A 23,030-nucleotide genomic window follows, 5' to 3' on the forward strand; every position below is an offset into this window, starting at 1 on the left:
GCTTTTAGCTGCTTTAGATTTATTGGTTAAACCTTTTACTCTAACATAGTTGTAGAAATATGACATTTTCAGAAATATTCAGTGTGTACAACAAAATGTGGAGTAATTTTGATGTAAATTTTATAGATGTCTACAGCTATGAAAGTATAAAGGTGGTTGTCTTTTACACTCTTCCATGTCCATTTGTTTATTGTGCAGAAGCCCTAATAGCATATCATTTCTTGTCCGAAACCTTTTGAATTGAGATTAGCTGGGATCAAACAACAGGCTTTCTGTACAGCTTTCTGTTAAAATTTGCCATCCCAAAGTATTAATGTCTTTGTAATTTGTCCTGGTAGCTTGTAAGCTTGTCTCTCACAGATAAAATCTCTGATGTTGCATATATGTATGAGTTGGAAAACACAGAACTAATACAAATCTTAAATTTATGCATGTTTATTGACTAACATTTCTAAATTTGGACTCCTACGCATACATTTTAAACTGACAGTAATCTTACCCCATGCATCCTCTTTGCGGATTTAGACCTTGTTGCGTGAATGATGGCTTTTGAGAATGAGTTTACAGAAGATATTTAAGGCTTGCTCCTCCCTGTTTAATGTGATCTGCTTCTTTTCTCATTTTCAGGGGAAAACAAAAGTTCAACAAGATAATGTGAGAAACATGTTTCCAGAAAAAAAATCTGTCAGATCAGCACATTCATTCCCAGTTGTGGTTGTGGCCTAAAAAGCTCGTCAACAGGAGAAACGCATAGGATGAGTGATTTGTAGAATGTAGGATGAACTAAAACCAAAGAATCCATGCAGCAGTGAGCATGATGCTGTAGATTAAACAGTGGAATAAGTTGGGAATTTAGCTTGTTTAACTATTTATATGTTTTCATGCACAAATTGAGAATGCAATTAAAAATGTAACTCTACTATAAAGTTTATAACAAGGTTCAAAGTAATTTGTTACTTCTCTATGTTTGGGATTTGATTATTCCAGGTTAGCCAGAAACTATTTAGTACTTTCTACAAATAGAAGTAGTTTGTGCAAGAATGTAAATGCAAATGTGAGAAGCTTAATATATATATATATATAAGCTTAGTATATGTGCAATTGTGGATTTCTGATTACTTTCTCATGGTGTGATGCGGTTAATTAAAGCTACCCAAGTATCACAGAAGTTTTTAAAAAAAAGCTATTTCAATATAAATTCTAATAAATAAAAAATAGATAGTAAAACTGAACATTACAATAATGAAAATTCTACCTGCAACATTTATTTATTGTGAATTTTGTTTTGATACATTGACTTAATCTTCAAATGTTTACTGTACCTTTCTGCTGCTCCACTCTTTATGGAGTAACGCATTTAAAACAAGCCAATATTTTCTGCTTGCGTAGAGCCTATAGTTAACATCTAAAACAACACAGTGAAGACAAATGGTTAGATCCAACCCTTCAGCTTTCACACCGTTTTTGAAATATTGCAGCAATATTTAAGAATCAGACAGATTTTTTTCTATCTTTTAAGCAAGGATGAGGAAACTAATTTCACACAAGCTAACAGCAACAGGTTGGTAAAGATCAACAAGGCTTGAGAAAACCAGACCACTTTAGAGCAGCTGTGTACTTTAAAGTGCTTTAGATTCTTGCAAGTATATAGAAAAGAGGCAATTGGTTATTATCTACAAACTTGCAAATGCATTCATCTTACATGAAATCTGGGTAATATGAAAGCAAATTACATCTCGAAAGACAAACTGACTCATGGGAGTAACAACTGTACAAATTTGTTTGTTCTTCCTTCCCTCCTCTGTCCACCTCCACCCTTTCACTTCATCCTCACCCACCCTCCATGACCGGTGGAGTCCCCTGAACTATTCACTTTGTGAAAATGAAATCTTCATGGCTGTTAAGCCTTAGTCAATGGGAGGCAGAGCTGAATGATCATGTCTGTGCGCATCTGTTCATCTAAGCGCTGCGAGACTTGACATTTCTACACGACCCCCCATTTATTTTTTTTATTTTTTCAACAAAAGCGAAAGGAAGATTTATTTAGAGGTGTAGATGAATCTCATTTGCAGCCAAAGAAAATAATATACATTTCTCAGCAGGCATGTCAGGCATGTTCAAGGTGAGAGGGGCATTGTGAATGGGGTTGTGTTTCTCACTGTTTGGTGGTCAAGCCGGATGATTTGTGTTGCTTTTGATGTAGTTGTAATTAGATATTGAGCCAAAACATGCATCATTCGGGAAAGTGAAAATTATGGCAGTTACTTTATCAGTAAATAAAGTTTTAGTTTAATCTTTTTAACCGTGTAGCACGCTTATTTACTCTCTGACACATTGTGTTTGCTCAGGTTGTTTGAGAAATGTGAGAAGGTAAATGTTTGTAGTGAAAGTTCAGCCACATTCAGAGGAAGCTGATTGGATAGTCAGAGTACACAGGAGGCTCGTCTTACTTTTGTGAATGGGATCTATTTTTTTTTCTTTACTACAGATAGTGGTCTCCGGTTTCATGCTGTAGCTGAAGCTCCTCAATAAAGCAGCTGAAATGCTCTCCACTTTACCCGAGGTTACGCTTTTTGATGTATAGTATCATCTAAAGCCTAACAACAATTTTAACTAGTCCCCTTCTAAATTGCGCAAAATGTTTTTGTAGTCAAATCTGACATTTGTGCTGTTAATTTGCATAATGACAGAATAAAACTGTTCAATAAACAATGAAGTAAAACTGAAATGAGCAGAACATCTTTGTGTATTCTGCTTAATCTATTTCACCTAATGGTCTAAAAATACATTTACAAAGCAGTTAAGTGTTTTCATTCTGGGCAATTTTACAATGAAATTGGGCAGTTAACAGGAAATTGCATGTTTAGATATTGTTATTAGCACTATACAAGTGAAATATGAACAAAAAGTACAACAACAACAACTAAAAAAGGCTGACATCCATTGTTTGGATTTCACAAAAAAAACCTAACAACAGTTCCTATTTTAGTTCAAGCAACATGCATTGCTGCGGTGATGGATAACAACATTTTACATCTTTTGTCAGGATAGTAGGCATGTATATATATATATATTATATATTTTATTTTATTTTATTTTTTTTACCAAAAACAACAAAACACACACTAACTATAACAAATTTATAAAACATGAATGTAGACAGAATTTTCTTTTTAAGTATTTATTTAGAAAAGTTGGAACTTCAGGCTTTTACTATTACTACTTTATTATTATTATTTTGTGAAATGTAGGACTCTCAAGCTAAGAAAACATTCTTCATTTAAAAAAATCTTGATCTGAAGTGGTCTTATGAAAATCCTTTTATTGAAAAGTGGCTTAGTGTTGGTGCTGCCCTGTAAGTCTGGCGTAGTAGTAAATACACTAATCTCTACTTCTTGGTTTTTAATCCTGGAATCTTGGAGAGATTTTTGTATAATAATTGTTGCCTTTAGACATTTTGAAACAGACTTCTTCTGTGTCTGGAACTTGCAGGAGTGTTGTTACATATAAGAGCTGATAACATTATTCAGTAGAATTATATGTAAGTTATGTGCAGTACGACAGCACACTCAGATCAGCACTACTACTAGGATTACTAAAGAAAACAGAAAAAAAAAACACGTTACTACAATTAGGCATAAAATTCTCACAATATCATGACCTTGAAGAAAAATACCATGTTTGAGTGTGAAATAATGTGAAATAAATTTAAACAAGATCATACTTAACATAATCTGAGATTTTATTTAAGACAGAAAATAGAAGGTAATCCTGTTGCTATTTAAAAGAAAACACATTATTACTGTCACACTGAAACTATCTATCATATTATCTAATTGTTTTATTTTTGAAGCGCATATTAAAGGAAAACTCAAAGGATTGCCACTCTTTAACTTTAGCAGTAGTGTTTATGGTGCACAGGTTTTGCACAATAAGCACAGAGAGTATAAGAACCAGTCTGCTCACAGGTTGAAAACTGCACTTTTAAGATTTTTTCACTGCGCTCCATGCTTTCATTTTTCATATTTTATTCTAATACTGCCAAGCAGGCCACTGTTTTCGCTTTATGTGAAGAAAAGCGGCGACGCCGTGTGCTGTTTCAGGAAGAGTGGACAGATATCTGATTTCTTTCATCAAAAGCTCATTATTAGGACAGTGGACTTTTTTTTTCATGTCAAAAAAATGTTTCATGTTTTTGACACAAAACATTTAAAAGCTATGCCGTTTCCAAGTAGCAATGTTAACATTTTGTTTTAGAGCCATTAATTGTTTGTTGCCATAAACCATTTGTGGACAATTTACTGTAGTTCAGAAAGTGAAATGTTTTCTTTTTTCTAACTGTAGTCAAATAAAGTGTTTTTGCATAGAACATTTCAGCAACAGCTTTAAAGTGCTTTGCACCCAAAAAAAAATTATTACAGAAACCAGTAACGACACAAAAAATAAGCGTTACATTTTGTCAAATGCCTTCATTATAATTAATCAAACTCTAAGCAAATGGGATTTTAGCCCTGATTTAAAGGAACTCTGTGTTTCAGTTGTTTTGCAGTTTTCTGGAAGTTTGATCCAGATTTTGTGGCGCATAGAAGCTGAATGCTGCTTCTCCATTCCTCGTTCTGGTTCTGTTGTCGCATAGCAGACCAGAACCAAAAGACCTGAGTGTTCTGGAAGGTTGATACGACAACAGCAGATCTTTAATGTATTTCGGTGCTAAACTGTTCAGCGATTTCTGAACTAATAGCATTTTAAAGTGTATTCTCTGAGCTACGGGGAGCCACAGTAGGAACTTTCAAACTGGGGCGATGTGCTCTATTTTCCTAGTTTTAGTGAGGACTCGAGCAATTCTCACTCCTTCTCAGCTTGTATTTGTGTGCTGTATTTTGAACTTAATGAAAGCAAAACCTCTCTAAAAGGTGCAGCAAAACCAGTTCTGCCTGTTTTAAGAAGGAAAGAGTGGAGTGGAATAAAAAAAAAAAAGGAAATGCAGCGTCAGATACTGGAGGAGAGTTTGAGGGTGTGAGGCGGACGAAGGGGGAGAAAGGGCAGTCTTAAAGCCCAGATCACAAATAATAAAACATAGAGGCAGGGAAAGAAAAAGGGAGGGAGTGAGGGAGGAGAGAGGGAAAAAAAGGAAAGTATGTAATGTAAAAAGGGAAGGTCAGAGGGAATGGAGAAGAAACATGTGCCAGGATTGCTACACCTCTCGCTCCCTTTTTTCTTTTCTTTCACATAGCTGTGGTAGCAGATTGTTTTCTTTCTATCGCTTTTTTCCCCCCTTTTTTCTCCTCTTACGCCCCCCCCCACCTCTTCCTCTCTCTCCCTGCGTCTCGCTGTGACTTCCAACAAAAGGCTGACGGAGCGAGCCTGACGTCTGAATGAATAGCCCGAACCTGCTGTAAAAGAGGGAGAAAAAGGAGGAGAGAGACGTAGCCGACCGAGCGGAGGCTGGAGAGAAACGGATACGAGTGATCCAGCTGAAAAAGGGGAGGAAAAAAAAAAGACAAGTGTCGATCGCCGACCGGAGGGAGAAAAAAAGAAGAGAGATCCTTTTAATTTTCCTCCTCCTCTCTGGAGATTAAAAGAGTTTAAGGATCCGTTTTTGACCGTACGAGCAGAGAGCGGGGAGAGTGGCCATCGTCTCTCTTCTCCGTCCCTCCCCCTCGCCCGCTGCCCTCTTGTGCCACCATCCATTTTTCTTCTCCCCCCCCACCACCACCAAGAGTACCAGTCATCTGAGAAATGGAACTTCTTGGGGTGAGGTGACGAAGGAGGACAGATTTGGAAACAAGCAGCGGGGGAGCGAGACAAGCGACAGAGGACAGAAGGAGGCTGGAGCAGGAGGAGGCAAAAGGAGGCAGAGAGGAGAATAACCCCAGGGCACAGTGTGTGAGAACACACCAACGCCCAAATCTGCTTTCTGTCCGTCACCTCTAAATTCTCTTCTGCCATGTGCATTACCTGATTTCAAGAATGTGGAGACAGCATTTCCCAGGCAAGAGGAACAGTTCACATCTTATATTTGTGTGTGTGTGCATGCGTGTGTGGGCGTGTGTGTGTGTGTGTGTGTGTGTGTGTGTTGCTGCACCCATCATGGGTAATAATAAATGTCTGTGGTGTCTGCAGGGAGGAGGGAGTTGGCTTTAAGATGAAAGGGCTCCTTATATTTTACAAATGAAGTGGATCGTGGAATCAGTGTGCGTGTGAGACGGGCAATTTTGCAGAGCTTTGCACACGAGTGTAAAGAGAGTGAGATAAGGGTCAGAGGTCACATGATTTGGCGTATGAGTAGCTCTCATCTGTGTAAGGGCTTAATGTTATGTTTGCACTTTATTTCGTAAAATCTGTCTGTTTGCCAGGGCATAAATGGTTGATGCTTTAAATAAAAACTAAAAACTTAGAGGAATCACATTTAGAACAAGAAATATAGTCTTAGAATGTTTCTTTCCTCACCTTCAGTGTTTTAAGACAAAGTAGAGATTTCATTGCAGGTGACACAAAGTATAAAGCTGCAATTCTCAGCTTGGGGCTCTTTCCTCCTTAGGAGGTGAGAAGAATACACTAAATGATGAATTGAAGCCAAGCTGGAGCTGTTATTACATTAGTCTGCTCTACTGAAGGAGATATCCTAACATTGTATGTTGGCTAAGATTAGGTAGCACAATCTGCCTAGTTAAAATCAGCTTATATGCTGGCGTTAGTGAAAATGCTAATCTGGCAAACATTAATTTCCATTGCTAATTGTAGGTATTGTATTAGGAACAACTATTGTGGTAATATTAGCATTTTAGCATATGCTAATGCTAGGAAATGTCTTAACTGTCTCTGGAATTTCATAAAAACCATGAAACATGTTGAAAAAAATATAAGTTTTTAAAATCTGCTGAATTTGGAAGTAGTCCAATATTTAGTGACTCATTGAAAGTTTAGATAGTGTTAATAGCTGAAAGTGAGGGAATGTAGTTTGCCTTCCAAGAGCGCAAGCTGTTTGAAAGCTCTCCCATTCGTGTCTTTAGAGAAACACTGTTTGGACAAACATTTAATCTGTTAAACAATATAAAAGTGATAAGTAGTAGCATTGATAGACTGTTACTGAAAGAACTCCATGTTTTCATATTTGAGTTGTTTGAAAAGCTCAACCAAAGCCTGCAGAAGTGATAAAAGGTCATAATGTTCTAATGCCTCGACATCAGGAGGATTTCAGTGATGTAGCATCACTTATTAATATAACTACATTGTCATAACTGTTATGTATGCATTTATGAATAAAACACCAATATTTGAGCATCCGAATCACTATTTGCCCTCTGACCAGGAGATATCTGAATCAAACATTATTTTTAAATTACACAGATACTTTACCACAATAAAAGAAAAAAATTAAAAATGTTACAACTGATGCATCTTGACATCTGATTCCTAGACAGAGGTATGAAAGATTAAGGTTTTTTTTATATATATAAAATTATGAACTATCTGGAGATTTTAAAATACAAATGTAAGAAATAATTGAAGTTTTCTTGTTGAATGAATTAATTAATGAAAGCACACAGCCGTGCAAAATGAACCAACGTGCCTATATTCACTTTCACAACTGTGCACGCAAGTTTGACGGCTTGCTCTTGGGGGTCAGCGGGGGAATTGTAACCACTGGACTTCGGTTTGGGGTACTATATATCCTGCAGAAAGTTTTCTGTAATTCTAAAACAAAGCATGCTACATAAAAGCAGTTTTGCAGATTTCCTGGATATTTTTTGCTCCTCTGTCGCTGTTAACAGATCTTGAAACCATTTGGACGTAATAGACCCTTTTCACATGACGTCACACAACTTCCGTTTTGGCTCGAAGCTGTGTATCCTTAGTTCCGGTGTACATAGTAAGTAATGATAAAGTTGTCTATTTCATATATATATATATATATATATATATATATATAGAGAGAGAGAGAGAGAGAGATGTATAAATCTGACAGCATATGTTGATCAGACAGATCACCGGAGCATGGAGTTTACACAGTCTCTAAAACATTTGCCTAAAATAAGATTTGAAGATATATCACGATTTGCAAACCAGTTCTCTCTGACAAAAAAATCTAAATTAGACAAAGGCTACAAATTCTTCACCGAACAATACCTGTTTGACTATGAAGGTAGGTATTTTTGTTTTGCGTAACCGTTAGCTTAGCATTAGTGAATTTTGTTAGCTAGCTAACTACGTGACATAACTGTTCCTTAACCAAACCTTTTTACTGTTTTTGAACTATAACGTTTTAGGCTCTAATCTTGATCAGATTATTAAATTATAGACTGGAGTTGCCACTCATCCCATAAAATAGGGATTTGTTTGTTATAAGCAGAGATGTCCGGTGCCGCCGCTGCTTTGTAATGCCTTTAATCGGACCACTTTTTCGGTAACGAATAATCTAACGAGTTCGTATTTCAAATCCAGTAATCAGATTAAAGTTATTTATCCAAATCATTGCACATTAATATTTTCTTGTGTATTTATTTTTATTCCTTCTTTGCGTCTTTGGGAGAGACTCTGTGACAGTTAGCAGTGACAGAAACATGAACAGTGCATGGAGATGCGCATTTTGTTGCTGGAAAAACAGAAATATCGTCAAGCCCAACTGTTATTTGTGGCTTTTGTCTTGTTTTTATTTTCCATTAATACAGAAAACGAACCTCTAAACGTTACATCACTGACAGGCGGCGGTGTATATGTTTCCTAACTGTGGCTAAAGCTGCTGCTAGCTGGTTTACTCATGATCGGAAGCTGGTTCCTTTGAATACAGTTGGAGAATGGTAAATTGACAATGACTGATAACGGTTATCTAACACGTAAACACCGTTTTATAAAACACAGAAAGTGAACCTCTAAACGTTACAGCGCTGACAGAGAGTATATTTTTCCTAAATGTGGCTAAAGCTGCTGCTAGGTGGTTTACTCTCCGATCGGAGGCTGTTTATTTTATACACAGATAGAGAATGGTGAATTTACAATGATTAGTAACAGCTATCTAACACTTAAATGCTGTTATTATTAAACTTACCTTTTATTATATCCTTAAGATTATGAGAATGCGGGAAGTTTTCAGCTTGGTTCCCAAGGCAAAATCACACCGGAAGTAAAGATACCCAGTTTTGAGTTATGGCGGCCATTGTCTGACGTCACTGTGAAAAGGGTCTATTGTTTCTGCGACTGCGTGTGAAGTAAAGATGATGTCCACCGTCTGCTGCTTGTCAGTGCCGACAGCTGCCTTTGTCCCAAACCCTGGCCTTGCTGCTTCTAAGGAGAAGAGGCGCTTGTCTTTCTTCCTCAGCTAGCACTGACACCATCTGTGATATCTTTGCATCAGCATATGTTTCCCCCCCCTTCCTTCCTTTTTTACTCTCTTCCACTTTTACATGTGAACCCACCCTGCCCTTCTCTCTCCATTTCCCTTCCTCACCCCTCTGTTGGACCATTTGGATGGTGATAACTTTAAAAGGGGGTGGGCAGGAGGAGGGGAAGGACAAACAATGTCTTTGTGTGTCCACATAAGTGGAACAAGAGACAGGCTGGGGTTGGCGGCAGTGTAGCTGGGCGCTGAAAGGGTCTGCCTGGGAGCCAGCGAAGGCAACTCTGCCAAAGAAAAGATTACACCTCCCCTCTTTTTCTACTGCCTAAGGGATCGTAAACACGCACAAGAATGCAGGGCCCTGATTTTTATTAACATGCATGGACAGTATGAGAGTGTAACCATGCAGTTTTTTTTTGTTTGTTTGTTTTGGTTTGGGGGGGGTTTGCCACTCATAGTGTGAAAGTGGATGAACTTGAAGAGCAAGAAAAAAAAATGATAGGTGCCTCCAACACTGATATGTCTCCATATCAGTGTTGGAGGCACTGATATGGCCTTGTTGTTTCACAAGCTCTGTGACTTTTATGATCAATAGAGTTGCATCAACACACAAGACCAGACTAAGAATGAGTGTGTTAGAATTGGCAATCAATCCCTATTAAAAAAAGAAAGAAGCAGACATTACATTTCTCCCGTTGTGAATTTTTACAATAGAAAAATAATTTTGTATGTTATAAACAGTATTTTTTAGTGGATTATCCCACTCAGCTTTGATCAGTTTAGACAAGTCTAAGTGAGAGACGTTAACTTTGCTTCTTCTTAGGGCCCCGAGATAACGTAAAATTAATGTTGGTCTGTAATTAAGAATGAAATTTACTTATTTATATTTTCAAACCTCGCTCCAGCTTTTTACAGTATAACTCGAATCCTTTGCCCACAACCAAACAATGCTGTTTACATGAATATGCCACAAGTCTTCAGTTCAAATCGTCAGGATTAAGCAAAGAGAATGAAACTAAGGCACGTTGATAGAAAGGGAAACATTATCAAAAGCAGATATTCACAGAGACAGACGTACATGGACACAGCACCTAGACTGTCAATGGGCACACAGCAGTCACCAGGCTCTTACCTTTAGAGCTAAATGTTTCTGTTTGCATAAACAAGCTAAAGTGTCTATTTTTATCTTATGTTTGCTTCCAAATAGAGCATCATTTAATAATATGGGTTTAAATCCTCTTTCCCCCCAAAAAATTTATTATTCCTCAAGCTTATGTATATAAATATGACAAATAATGTTTTGGAAATCTAAAGATGCTAAGGTGCAGGCTCCCAGTTGCAACATTTTTTTTTTTGGACCTGACCCAGAACTTTGTCAACACCATCTGACAAAAATAAATGTAAAATCATTTTTAATAATCTATTAGTGATATTTTTACTCAGTTTTACAGACAAATGCTTCTCAAGAAACAAAAGAAATATTATTTAAACCAAAATACAACAGAAAGTCCATCTGACAGAGTTGACAGTGCATGACGGAGTTGACACAGAAATAAAGGTGGTGACAAACTAGTGAGTAAATAGAAATACTTGATACTTGTGAAGTAAGGCCATTTATGTAAAATACATTAAAATGAATTAACTGCACATTTAAGTGAGATTTGTCAACACTATCACTGAAAGAGTCACACTGTCAGTAAAAACTCTGACAGACTTGAAATGCCAAACTACCTCAGTTTATATGATGTAATAGGAGGAGGACATATTTGTTTTAAACAATTATAATGTACTGAGTTCTGCTCCCGGACAAGGGATTTTACAGACACCCTCCACCTACTACAAAGTTTTAAATAAAAAAATATTCAGCAAACACCAGGAAAACCTACATTGTTGTGCTCACATGGCCCAGGTTAGTTTAGTCAGATATTTGAAAAAATTATATTTTGTTTATATTTTATAAAAAAAATTGTGCTTTATCCTTAGGACCTGTTTTGTCCCTCTTCTCAAGAATCACTGGTTCCCTTTAAAGAACTTCACTGGCTGTTGCGATATTCTCACTTACAAATTATCTGTATTTTTTTCTTCCCGCTCTCAGTTTCTTCCGAGCAGCCAACATGCTCGCACATGGATGACTGTAGTTTCAGTGCTGTTATAAAAGACTGATGTTGACTAGCCCCATGAGCCGTCTCTGTTAGCCAACTCTTGTCACATAAGGGCATTTCAAGAATGGCTTCCTTTTGTCCTTCAAAATAAGAGTTTCTAATCTCTCTGGTGAGAACCTTCACAGTCACACTTGCTTTGCCGTAAAGCTGTACATTGAAAAAACCGTTGTGTCATTTTAGCATTATCCCACTATAAATCCCCTGCCAATCCATATCATTATCGTTAGTACACGAACTGTAGCTAAAATTAGGCCCTAATCAAGTTTTTGTTTGCTGAAACAATGGCCGTGGCACTTCCACTTGTCATAGCTCGCATTATGTTTGGAGTCAGAGGTTGGGTGGCCTGCAGGGACAAGATTTGATGTAATTACAATAAAGCTTGTGCTTTGCTTCCTGCTGCACTTGCCACAAAGAAAACCCACCGGGGGGTCAGTACTTCCCCTCCCTCATTTCACTCATCTCCAAAGCCCGCCAGCTTGGGAGTTACTAGGTAACCAGAACCAGCTGTTGGTCGTAAGCCACTAAGGCCGTTTTTGTCCAGCACCACTTGCCAAGTCTTTTTTTTTTTTTTTTTTTTTCAAGCTTACTGTGAACTCCGTCCCTGACATCATCGCGCCATGGAAAATACTCCTCACTTCCTTTTGTTTTTGCAGTTTTATGTGCTCCACCAAAACACCTACTGATGCATGTATCGCGCAGGTCTGACGAGTTTATGTGGCTGTTAGGGACAGAGATGGGAAAGAGATCCATGAGTAAGTGGGTGTTGAGTGTTTGGCCAAAGCAGCCCCCTGTAATTTAAAAAATGACGTAAGAGAGGGTCTGAGTGTCTGACTCCTCTGCAGGTGAAGAGAATAAATTGTTTCAAAAGGCTATTAACGGAAATCTGAGACAGAAAGCTCACACAGTGAAAATATTTGTAAAATTATAATAGGAAAGGTAAGTTGATGCAAGTCTGTGGTCCCAGAGTGCAACATTTACATTTCAAAGTGTGTGACAACCTCACAAATAGGAAGCCACAAATAAATCTGAAGGGAGCACAATAACTTCCAAATAAAATTGTCTATGTAAAGCAGCGAAAGCGTGTCGGAGATCCGTGAAACCGCAAATCCAGACTGCTCGATTTGTCAGAAAATAGAGCCTGAAAGGAGAAAAAAAAAAAGATTTCAGATGTAGTTTGATGTTTTTGAATGCCATTTTAAACACTGGTTTCCAAGTGCTTAGAAAGAAACAGGTTGGAATGAGATTTTATATTCTTTTGTCATTTTTTCTTTCTGTTTAAGGAAATGATCCCTCTCGCTCTTGAGTGAAATCTCTGACTCACAGCGTCTGGCTGCGGAGCTATCTGAGCTAATTTTCCTACGCGGACAGGGCCAAATAACAGAGTCAGACGTTAAATTGTATTCACAAAAGAGTGACGTGTTTCCCGAGTTCTCCGTTTCTCTTTCTTCAAGTTTAAAACAACTATTTGCACTGTCAAGATCCAAAAAGGCTTTTTATTTCGGAACATCTGTAATCCATTTGTGGTGGAGCGTATGCTGTGGCCAGCTCTGCCAAAGGTTTCCATACTTCCTGACAAGTGGTGCAGTTTGTGATTAGTGTTGGTGTAGCGTAGTTGATTCTGCGTTGTGTCTTGTAGAAGAGTGACCACAGCCAGACCACAGCTGATTGGAAAGCACTTTTAATGATCCTGCATTCAAATGGCAGAAAATAGTAATCAAGAACAGGCTTTTCTTTTCACAGTGTTCCACAGCGCCTTCTCCCACGGGATCCGAACAGAAAGAGACGCGTGTGACTTGTGTAAAGTAACACATTTACCTTGCAAAATAAAAACAATTGCAACACTAATTAATAACTAAGCCCAAACATGGACATAATAATCTTAAACAGTACATGAATAAGAAAAGAAATAATTAAACAGAATAATTAAACCAAATAATCCCACCAAAAATAATAATGAAACATCACATACCTGCATTCAAATGGCAGAAAATAGTAATCAAGAACAGGCTTTTCTTTTCACAGTGTTCCACAGCGCCTGTTTAATCATGAACAATACTATTTTCAGCACATAGATGAAGCAATGTTTCATGTATCAGAAGAGCAGCTAGATAACTGCTAACTGCAGGTTAAGTGCTTCAACACCCATTGTTTTACAAAACCAGTAATAAAACTAACACTTATTACCCTTAAAATACACTTATTAAACACAAAAAGCAAAACTTCATACCTTCTCCCACGGGATCCGAACAGAAAGAGCGCGACGGAAAGCGTGGGAAAACCTTTCACAGGTTATAATGGTATGACCCGATAACTTTTCTTTTTAAATTTCGAACTGATACTTTAAACAACAATCTATGAACTCAATATGTTAAACATTAAAGGTAATAATTCACAGTTTTGTTCACAACATATTAAATTTGAATGAAGATAATAATTTCGGGACAGGAAATTACCCACTGTTTTGAAATGGATTGGTCGTCTTTTCAAAATAAAAGCTGTCGGTGCTCATATAATTTCCTACCGGAATAGCTTCTCACTTTACAATCTAGTGTAATAACATCACACTGCTACATTCACCCCCACTGTTTTACACTAGATTGCGGGCATGCTACCCAAATAAAAAACAAAAACAAACCAAACAAAATAAAACACAAAAAAAATAAACATACAAGGAGAGAAAAAAATAAATAAATTTACAAACCTGACCACAATACATGTAACCCAAGTATACCCTCCATACAAGACCAAAATGGTCGACCAGCTAAGAGCTATTCAATGAAGAATTAGGGAAGATGAGGGGTAGCTAAGTCCCCACCTCACCATAGAAGACATGCCACTTACACATCTATCATAGAGTACACCCAAAATCACCCAAATGTGTCCAGTGCAATGGACAACCTAAATAAAATTATGACCAGGCCCCTAGTGAAAGAAGTCCCAATAAAGAAGAAAAAGAGATAAATTACCCATATAACAAAATAAATGACCCCTAAAGGATCTATGACAAAATCTTAACTCTTTGTGTGGACATTGTCTGAATCAACCTGTTAACAGGTTTGATAAGTCTACCCAGTCTTGTCCGTATTCCTTCCCCTTGAACAACCGAAGGAATCCCTGAGGGCACGACCGAAACGACTGAGTCACATCCAGACACATGTGTACCACTACCGGCTTTGGTTGAACCTACAGTGTCACTTGGGCGTAAGCCTACGCTTACAGAGTTTGACAGCCGATCACTAATGTTATCCTCAGAGTGTGAGCTCTGCGACCCATGATCCACCTCATCCAAAACGCTCCTATGGTCCCCACAGACAGACACAATCCCTCCACCCTGAACACTATCATCATTCCCTTCAATCGCTTCAGATCCACTAGCTTTTGTCACTTCACCTGCGGTCATCACCACACTAGACTCTGGAAGGGAGGAAACCCAGTGAGCTGTTCGAGCGTCACTGTCCCGCTCACCTGGAACTACATCATCTGACGACCCACCTTCCGAAACTGTGTTAGAAAAAGAAACCTGAGTCACAGAATCATCCCATGATGGCAAAGGTAAGAAGTTTACAGGCATGATCAGATTCCTATGAACTGTCCTAACTCGTCCCGTAACAGGATGACGGATAACATAGGTGTTCAGTTCACTGTTCTTATGGACCACAATGTAAACCGTATCCTTCCAACGATCAGCCAGTTTTCTTTTTCCCCGTTCCCCTTTGTTAGCCATCAAAACTCTGTCTCCCTTCTCCAAAGAATGTCCCTTAATCTTTCGGTTATACACCTCGGCTTGTCTCAATTGCTGCTTCTCAGCATGCCGCTGAGCCAAAGTCATTGCTTCCCTGAGGTCCGTGCCCAATGACTGAACATATTTGTCCATGTCAGCAGTCTCTCCGTCTAAGAGAACACTTTCAAACATCACATCAACAGGTAACCTAGGAGTTCGCCCGAACATTAAAAAGAAGGGTGGAAAACCTGTAGTTTCATGTACAGTGCAATTATAGGCAAAAGTTAGTGTGTTTAGCATCTTAGGCCATTTTGCCTTTGCCCGAGGAGTCAAAGCACGGATCATGCTACCCAGAGTGCGGTTTAGACGTTCAGCCTGGCCATTTCCCGCAGGATGATAAGGGGTGGTATGGCTCTTACGAACACCGGCCATCTGGAGTAGCTCGGCAATGAGGGAACTCTCGAAATTAGCCCCTCTGTCAGAATGAATACAAGCTGGAAACCCGTATATGGAAAAAAAATTATTCCATAACACATGGGCCACCGACCTGGCAGACTGATTTGGACATGGGTAAGCACATGCGAGCCTGGTAAAATGGTCTGTCACCACTAGAACGTCGATGGACTTGTTATTGACATCCTCCGCCGACCAGAAGTCAATACAAACCAATTCTAGTGGTGCTGATGTGACAACAGAAACAAGTGGAGCCCTGGCCTCAGGTTCGGGTGCTTTGCTCAGAACACATCTCTTGCAATGACTCACATATTCTTTGACATCGTGTTCCATTGAATCCCAGTAAAAGCGTTGTCTGGCCAGCCACAGTGTGCGCTGCTGACCTTGATGGCCTGCATCATCATGCACCCCTTTCAACGCCTGACCTCTCAAAGCAACTGGAACCACATATTGAAACACTTTCTTCTTGCTCACCACCTGTTTTGAAACTCTGTACAATACACCCAGCCGTGTCGTGAGTTTACCCCAGTGTCGCAATGTACGGTTTGTTTCCCGCGATTCATGAATGCGCTCACGTCGGGATGGTCGACTTCCCCTGTTCACATAGAAAGAAACCCGACTGACCACAGGATCCTGACACTGCTTATCATACAACTCTTTATGGTTGAGGACAGGCAGTGGGCTCTGCCCCACTGGCAACAGTGTCTCCAGCTGTTGGGTGTAGCAGGTTGCCCTCATTTCCGCGCCTTCACTCCAACATCGGTGAGACTCAAATAAGGCTGACACCTCATCCTGAGAAATTCTTCCACCATTGTCCTTAATGTTCAAACTGCCTGTGACAGAGCCCTGGTTGGAAGAAGTGAGCTTGCGCTTCTCATCCATAGACTCTTCCCGAGAAAGGCGAAACGTGTTCTGAACATCTTCCACCAACAAACCTCTGGCCTCTTCCAACAGAGTGCCATAAGGAATCCTCGTCAAACGGTGCATCATCTTGTGCTGAACAAATGGTTCCCTGCTCAATGCATCTGCCACAACGTTTCGCGGCCCTGGAATATACTGAATGTCAAAATCAAAGGGGGCCAGTTTGGCCACCCACCTCTGTTCGCAAGCGTCCAATCGCGGCTTGGTAAGAATGTATTTCAGAGGGTTGTTGTCAGTCCAAACAGTAAATTTATGTCCACGCAGCCAATGACTAAACTTATCATGAATCGCCCATTTCATGGCGAGAAACTCAAGCCTATGAGCCGGGTATTTGGACTGAGCATGATTCAAAGACTTACTAGCAAAGGCAATAGGCCTGGCAATGTTGTGGCCATCTTGTACCTGTGACAGCACAGCTCCTAATCCGGAAGATGACGCATCAACAGAGAGCAGAAAGGGCTTTGTAAAGTCGGGGTGGGCAAGAAGAACCTGCTCCGTCAATGCAGCTTTCAAAGTCCTAATTGCCTCACTACATTCCGGGGTCCAATCAGCCGCGACAAGCTTCCGCGACAAAGCTTGTTTCTTTCTGCCCTTTCCCCTCCGTGGCTTGGCAGTCCCTGTAGTCAGTTGAAATAATGGCTTGGCAATCACAGAGCAGTTCTCAATGTAATGTTGATAATACACCACCATTCCAAGAAAAGAGCGAATCTTCTTAGGAGATGGCGTGGTGCCATCAGGTTCCATAAGATCTGCTTCTGACACGCCTACGATTGCCTGCACTTTATCAGGGTTTGTTGCAATTCCGTCTCTTGTAACAATGTGACCCAAGAACTTGACTGACTTTCTCAAAAACTGACACTTGGATGGAGACAGCTTCAGGTTATGTTCCCTTAGCCGCTGGAACACCATCTCAAGTCTCTGCAGGCTTTCCCCCTCAGACTTGCCAAAAACCAGCAGATCATCCAAGTAACAAAGAAGGCTTAAAAAGTTCTGGTCACCAAAAATCGTGAGCATCATTCGCATAAAAGTAGCCGGGCTGTTACACAGACCCTGTGGCATGCGGTTATACTCATGTAGTCCGAGAGGAGAGGAGAAAGCAGTGTATTTCCTATCATCCTCATGAAGGGGGACATTGTAATATCCCGAAGTCAAGTCCATTGAGCTAAAGAATGCATTGCCTCCCAACGCTGCAAGGATGTCAGCTTGATGCGGTAAAGGGTGCGCATCTTTGACTGTACGGGCGTTCAGCCATCTGAAGTCCGTACACAACCTCAAGTCACCATTTTTCTTCCAGCAAAGAACGAGTGGAGAAGCATACTCACTGCTCGACTTCCTGATGATCTCACGCTCTTCCATATCATCTAAAGTCTCTCTCAACTTTTGGTAGTGAGCCGGAGAAAGCCTACGATAAGGCAGACGAAAAGGGCGTTCATCGGTAAGTCTGATGCGATGGCAAAACTCAGCAGCCTTACCGCAGTCCAAGTGATGTCTCGAAAACACGTCTTCATACTGTACAACCAAGTCAGTCAGTTTTTCTCTCCAATGTTCAGAAACTTCACAGTCACCAACAGACAGATTCTGCAACCCCAAATCAGCCAATTTGTCAGGTCCACCTATTGTACTAACACTGCAACTTGACTCAGCTGTAAGGCTGCCATGAGAGCTTCCTGCCCTACCCACATTCTGATGTACTCTCGCCTCCAAACCACCATCAAAATCCTCCAAGGCAATGCATGGGTACACGTCAGCCACCTTAGCGTTCCTTCTCAACACGATTGGAGACATAGTAGGATTGATGACCTTCACAGGAAGCCACCCTCCTCCCCAAAGTGGAGTAACTACTCTGCCGACCATCACACTACGGTGCACGCAGCGTGAAGTGCTCGGTTCAACAACCACAGTACTCCCCACAGAGAGTTCAGTCTTAGGTGGAAGGCGGCCCCACACCACATGCTCACTCATCGGTTCAAGAGTCACAGCCTTCTTAAGTTTGACAGTCCCAACTTTTTCCGGGATTTCCTCCCCCCTCCACCGTTCAAGATTGGCCAAAAATCTGACAAACTTGCTATTTTCATCCAAACAGGTGGAGTCAGGTCTACTCAGTATCCGCCAATAGGCCCCGTCAGACTTAAACTGTTTCATGAGCGGTTTCATCACATTCGTGCCAACAATGAGCTCATCAGCCTGACCATCAACCACCAAAACTGGAACAACATAGTCAAACCCAAACAGCTTAAGTTTCAGTTCACAGATGCCCACTGGAATAGTCTGTTTGCCACCACACCCAACCAAAACAATGTTAGTGGGAGGGATTACCTCTCCCATCACTACTCCTGCCTCACGTAGCTGAGGGATCATGTCTCCACGTACAGATGTAGCCATAGACCCGCTATCTAACATCCCCCGCAGCTCAATCTTGTTGCCAACTAACACTGTAGTGAAGAATAGGCTGTCACTGATAGGCAGTTTTGCCACATTTTGGAAAATGACAGTTTTATCATTAGATACTGTATCACAAGCCATCATGTACACAGTCTGGATGTCATCGTCGAAATTGGGGGAAACACTACAGAGGCCCACACCATCCCCCGCTAAATGAGGGCCATCTAGTTTTCCTGAGGCGAATCAGTTTGTCTCTGACCAATTGGGTGTGTTTGCGGTTTCTGAGTTTGAGTACAGTGAACACTGATGTGCTCTGGAGAGAAACATCGAAAGCATAATCTGTGCATCCTACAATGTGACCTAGTATCATGTTGCAGGTTGCCACAAACCTGGCATTTCTGTGAGCGTCTAGAGATCTGCTTATTGGGCCTGTTGCTTATAGCCTGTGTGTTACTGATAAGAGCAGTCTCCAATAGACTCAAGACCCTGTCCATTGTGGTGTTTTCAATGTCTGTTTTGGAACACTCTGGTTCCGAAACACGTCTAGCAGTGGGCAACACAGTTTGTTCATTGACAGCCGCCCCCTCATGTGAAAGAGTAGTAACTGCCACTTTCTGTTTCCCATGGCTCTGAACAACCATATGGTCTCTCAAATACTCATCCAAATGGTCTTGTATTTCACTAGCTGTCCAGTCGCGGGAAGGCTTGGTTTTAAAAACCAGCGCCAGCTCTCTGTCAGGACAATGGCGAATAAACATGAGAACCAGGTGCGAACTCAGGTCAGTCAGTAATTCCCCCTTACTAGTCAACCACCGTTCAGCCACCTCTGCAGCTTTGTTAAGCCTTATCCAGTAATCAAGAGGTCCCTCGTTTGTGTATGGCGTGCTAGCATAAAAGTCAGCTAGAGGCAGGTCTGAATGAACAGTGTCACCAAAATGTTGCCTGAGGTTGTTAAAGATAATAGAAACATCAGTAACATTTGCATTACTACGCATCCAAACTTTAATAACATCTCTTGCCCTCCCCATCAATCTGTTCATAACCACTTCAACCTGTTCAGCATCAGTGGAAGTTTTCTGTCGAAGATAGACTCGCATGAGGTCTTCCCACTCAAAAACAGAACATTTATCAGACTTGTCACCCCTGAAATAGGGTGGAACATCAACATCAGAGCGTAGTACAAGATTAAGTTTTGATGCATCAATAACAGTAGTGCAACCTTGAAATGATTGTGAAGTGTTCTTGTTGTGATCCGGGGTCGAGACAGGTGAAGGCTCCGAAGCGGCGTTCCGCATTAAGGACATTTTGATGGACTCTCCTATTTCTGACCCAATGGATCTGATTAGATCAGTTAGTCGGGCAGAGGCCGCTTCTCCATCAGGAGAAAACGCTTGAGCGGACGAAGGAGTCACTGGGCTCAAACCTGGAGTGAAACTTAAAGTTTGACTAGGCAGGTCATCAAACCTCTTTTGCCTCCTAGACCCAGAAAATTTTGAGCCCAAAGCCCCTGGATTTTCTGGAGTAGACTGCATAGCAGCTGCTAGCTGCAAGACCCCTCTCCCCCTACCCATGGAAAATTCTCTATGACTAGGAGTTGACATTTCATTCACATCCTGACCCTCCATGAGGAGTCCTCACTGTTGTCCTTTATGGGAATAAGACATGAACAAGTCCAGTGTAAAAAAAACAAAAAAAACGAAAAAGAATCCAACCAACAGTGTCCGAAGAACTCAGCACTGACAGCGTCTCCAAGGAGCAGATGGAACCAGAAGGCGTCGACCAACAACACCAGCGGTCGGCTTCAGCTGACCAGACGACGGGTCACGGCACCAGTTTTGTAGCGTAGTTGATTCTGCGTTGTGTCTTGTAGAAGAGTGACCACAGCCAGACCACAGCTGATTGGAAAGCACTTTTAATGATCCTGCATTCAAATGGCAGAAAATAGTAATCAAGAACAGGCTTTTCTTTTCACAGTGTTCCACAGCGCCTTCTCCCACGGGATCCGAACAGAAAGAGACGCGTGTGACTTGTGTAAAGTAACACATTTACCTTGCAAAATAAAAACAATTGCAACACTAATTAATAACTAAGCCCAAACATGGACATAATAATCTTAAACAGTACATGAATAAGAAAAGAAATAATTAAACAGAATAATTAAACCAAATAATCCCACCAAAAATAATAATGAAACATCACATACCTGCATTCAAATGGCAGAAAATAGTAATCAAGAACAGGCTTTTCTTTTCACAGTGTTCCACAGCGCCTGTTTAATCATGAACAATACTATTTTCAGCACATAGATGAAGCAATGTTTCATGTATCAGAAGAGCAGCTAGATAACTGCTAACTGCAGGTTAAGTGCTTCAACACCCATTGTTTTACAAAACCAGTAATAAAACTAACACTTATTACCCTTAAAATACACTTATTAAACACAAAAAGCAAAACTTCATACCTTCTCCCACGGGATCCGAACAGAAAGAGCGCGACGGAAAGCGTGGGAAAACCTTTCACAGGTTATAATGGTATGACCCGATAACTTTTCTTTTTAAATTTCGAACTGATACTTTAAACAACAATCTATGAACTCAATATGTTAAACATTAAAGGTAATAATTCACAGTTTTGTTCACAACATATTAAATTTGAATGAAGATAATAATTTCGGGACAGGAAATTACCCACTGTTTTGAAATGGATTGGTCGTCTTTTCAAAATAAAAGCTGTCGGTGCTCATATAATTTCCTACCGGAATAGCTTCTCACTTTACAATCTAGTGTAATAACATCACACTGCTACATTGGCTAATGATACCATCAACTTTAGTCCAACAAAGCTTTTCTTGAGTAATGCAAGGACATGTGATCATCACTGTATTAGAAAAAAAAAAATCTATTGTCACGGTTAGATTTACTTACTCACCCTGTTGGCTTATTTGTTGGTTTCTTTCTTGCTGAGAGACAATGCTGGCTGTTGAGCTGTAATAAATACTTTAATTACAAAACAGGACATTGGCATAGCCAATTTACATTTTAATCCCAAAGACAAGCAGCCAAAGTATTTTCCAGCCCAACATAAACCATCTTTAATTCTGCTGTTTTTGCTGCTCCCTTAAGTTTATATAACTGTTGAATAATGTCTCTGGTGTTTTTCTTCCCTGCTTCAGGGTGAGAGTTTGGTTCAGGTTGGATCTTTATGACTGGATAGAAGTAGCTCTGCTTCCTACAGGTTCATGCTGCCTTGGACTTCATCCCATCAAACAGGCAGGATTTGGACATAGAAAATATAAAATCATCTAGGCTCTCTTAAATTGAATTAACTAGCGGTTCAAAGTTGCTGTTTAGATGCAAATATGTTTCTGTTGTTTCCTTGGGGAAGACACTTGGACCCCCTTTCCTGCTGGTGGTTGGACTCCGTTTCTGTCAGGCTGCCTAAGGGCAGCTGTGGCTACAATGTAGCGACCACCATCGACGTGTGAATCATACATGCAGTATGGAGTACTAAAGGAAACCGTGGACTTAGTTTGAAAATTTGAATAAGGATACCTCACAGGTGGTCGTGGGCTTCAGCAGATGATGCACAATTTGTGATGCGTTAAGTCCTATCGCTTATTGGAAGTATGTGTAATGTTTATGATGGGGTCTTATTTTGTTTGCTGCTTGTGGTTTGGGATTAAGGCTGTAAAACGTACAGTGATCACACTGAACATCGACTTCACTGGGAGTTCTCTCTGTTAAACGGGAGATGTTTCTCTCCACTGTTGCCTCATGGTTACTAAGAGGAGGGATTGTTACAAAGTCAAGGATTCTTCTTTTTTTTTCTAAATTGAGTTTGATTTGCTTGCATTATAACTAGGATTTGGATTACAATGCATGCAGTTGAATTTAAATCTGTCTAGATGACTGGATTGAATTCATTTGATCTGATTTCTATTTCTGTATATCTATAGGATCTCTATGCCTTGTAGATTTCTTTGATACAACATTTGTTATAAAGTGGTGCTACATGGATAACTTGAACTGAGTTGAAGATTAATGACCTGGTTTTT

The 23,030-nt window shown here is 40.2% G+C and overlaps 1 protein-coding gene and 2 long non-coding RNA genes across 5 annotated transcripts in view; 1 reads left to right on the forward strand and 2 right to left on the reverse strand.

Moving 5' to 3' along the window:
- Positions 1-23,030, forward strand: part of LOC102222623 (C-terminal-binding protein 2-like) — a 79,683-nt gene that overhangs the window by 38,008 nt on the left and 18,645 nt on the right. Inside the window, exon 1 of one of the 3 annotated variants that reach the window (XM_023327519.1) lies at positions 5,141-5,992. The exons of the other annotated variants lie outside the window; for them this stretch is intronic. Coding sequence (XP_023183287.1) covers positions 5,971-5,992 — 22 coding nt within the window. The 5' untranslated portion in view covers positions 5,141-5,970. Of the gene's footprint in view, positions 1-5,140; positions 5,993-23,030 lie in introns of those variants that run through there. 3 annotated transcript variants of the gene reach the window in all.
- LOC111606599 lies at positions 13,160-14,143 on the reverse strand. The gene is made up of 2 exons (XR_002752133.1): positions 13,727-14,143; positions 13,160-13,534 (listed from the first exon to the last, which is right to left on the reverse strand). It is a non-coding gene; the product is annotated as an uncharacterized LOC111606599 (long non-coding RNA).
- On the reverse strand, positions 20,748-21,775 carry LOC111606600. Its single transcript, XR_002752134.1, has 3 exons — positions 21,438-21,775; positions 21,180-21,245; positions 20,748-20,897 (listed from the first exon to the last, which is right to left on the reverse strand). It is a non-coding gene; the product is annotated as an uncharacterized LOC111606600 (long non-coding RNA).

Source organism: Xiphophorus maculatus, chromosome 22, assembly GCF_002775205.1.
Source record: "Xiphophorus maculatus strain JP 163 A chromosome 22, X_maculatus-5.0-male, whole genome shotgun sequence".
Classification (NCBI taxonomy): domain Eukaryota; kingdom Metazoa; phylum Chordata; class Actinopteri; order Cyprinodontiformes; family Poeciliidae; genus Xiphophorus; species Xiphophorus maculatus.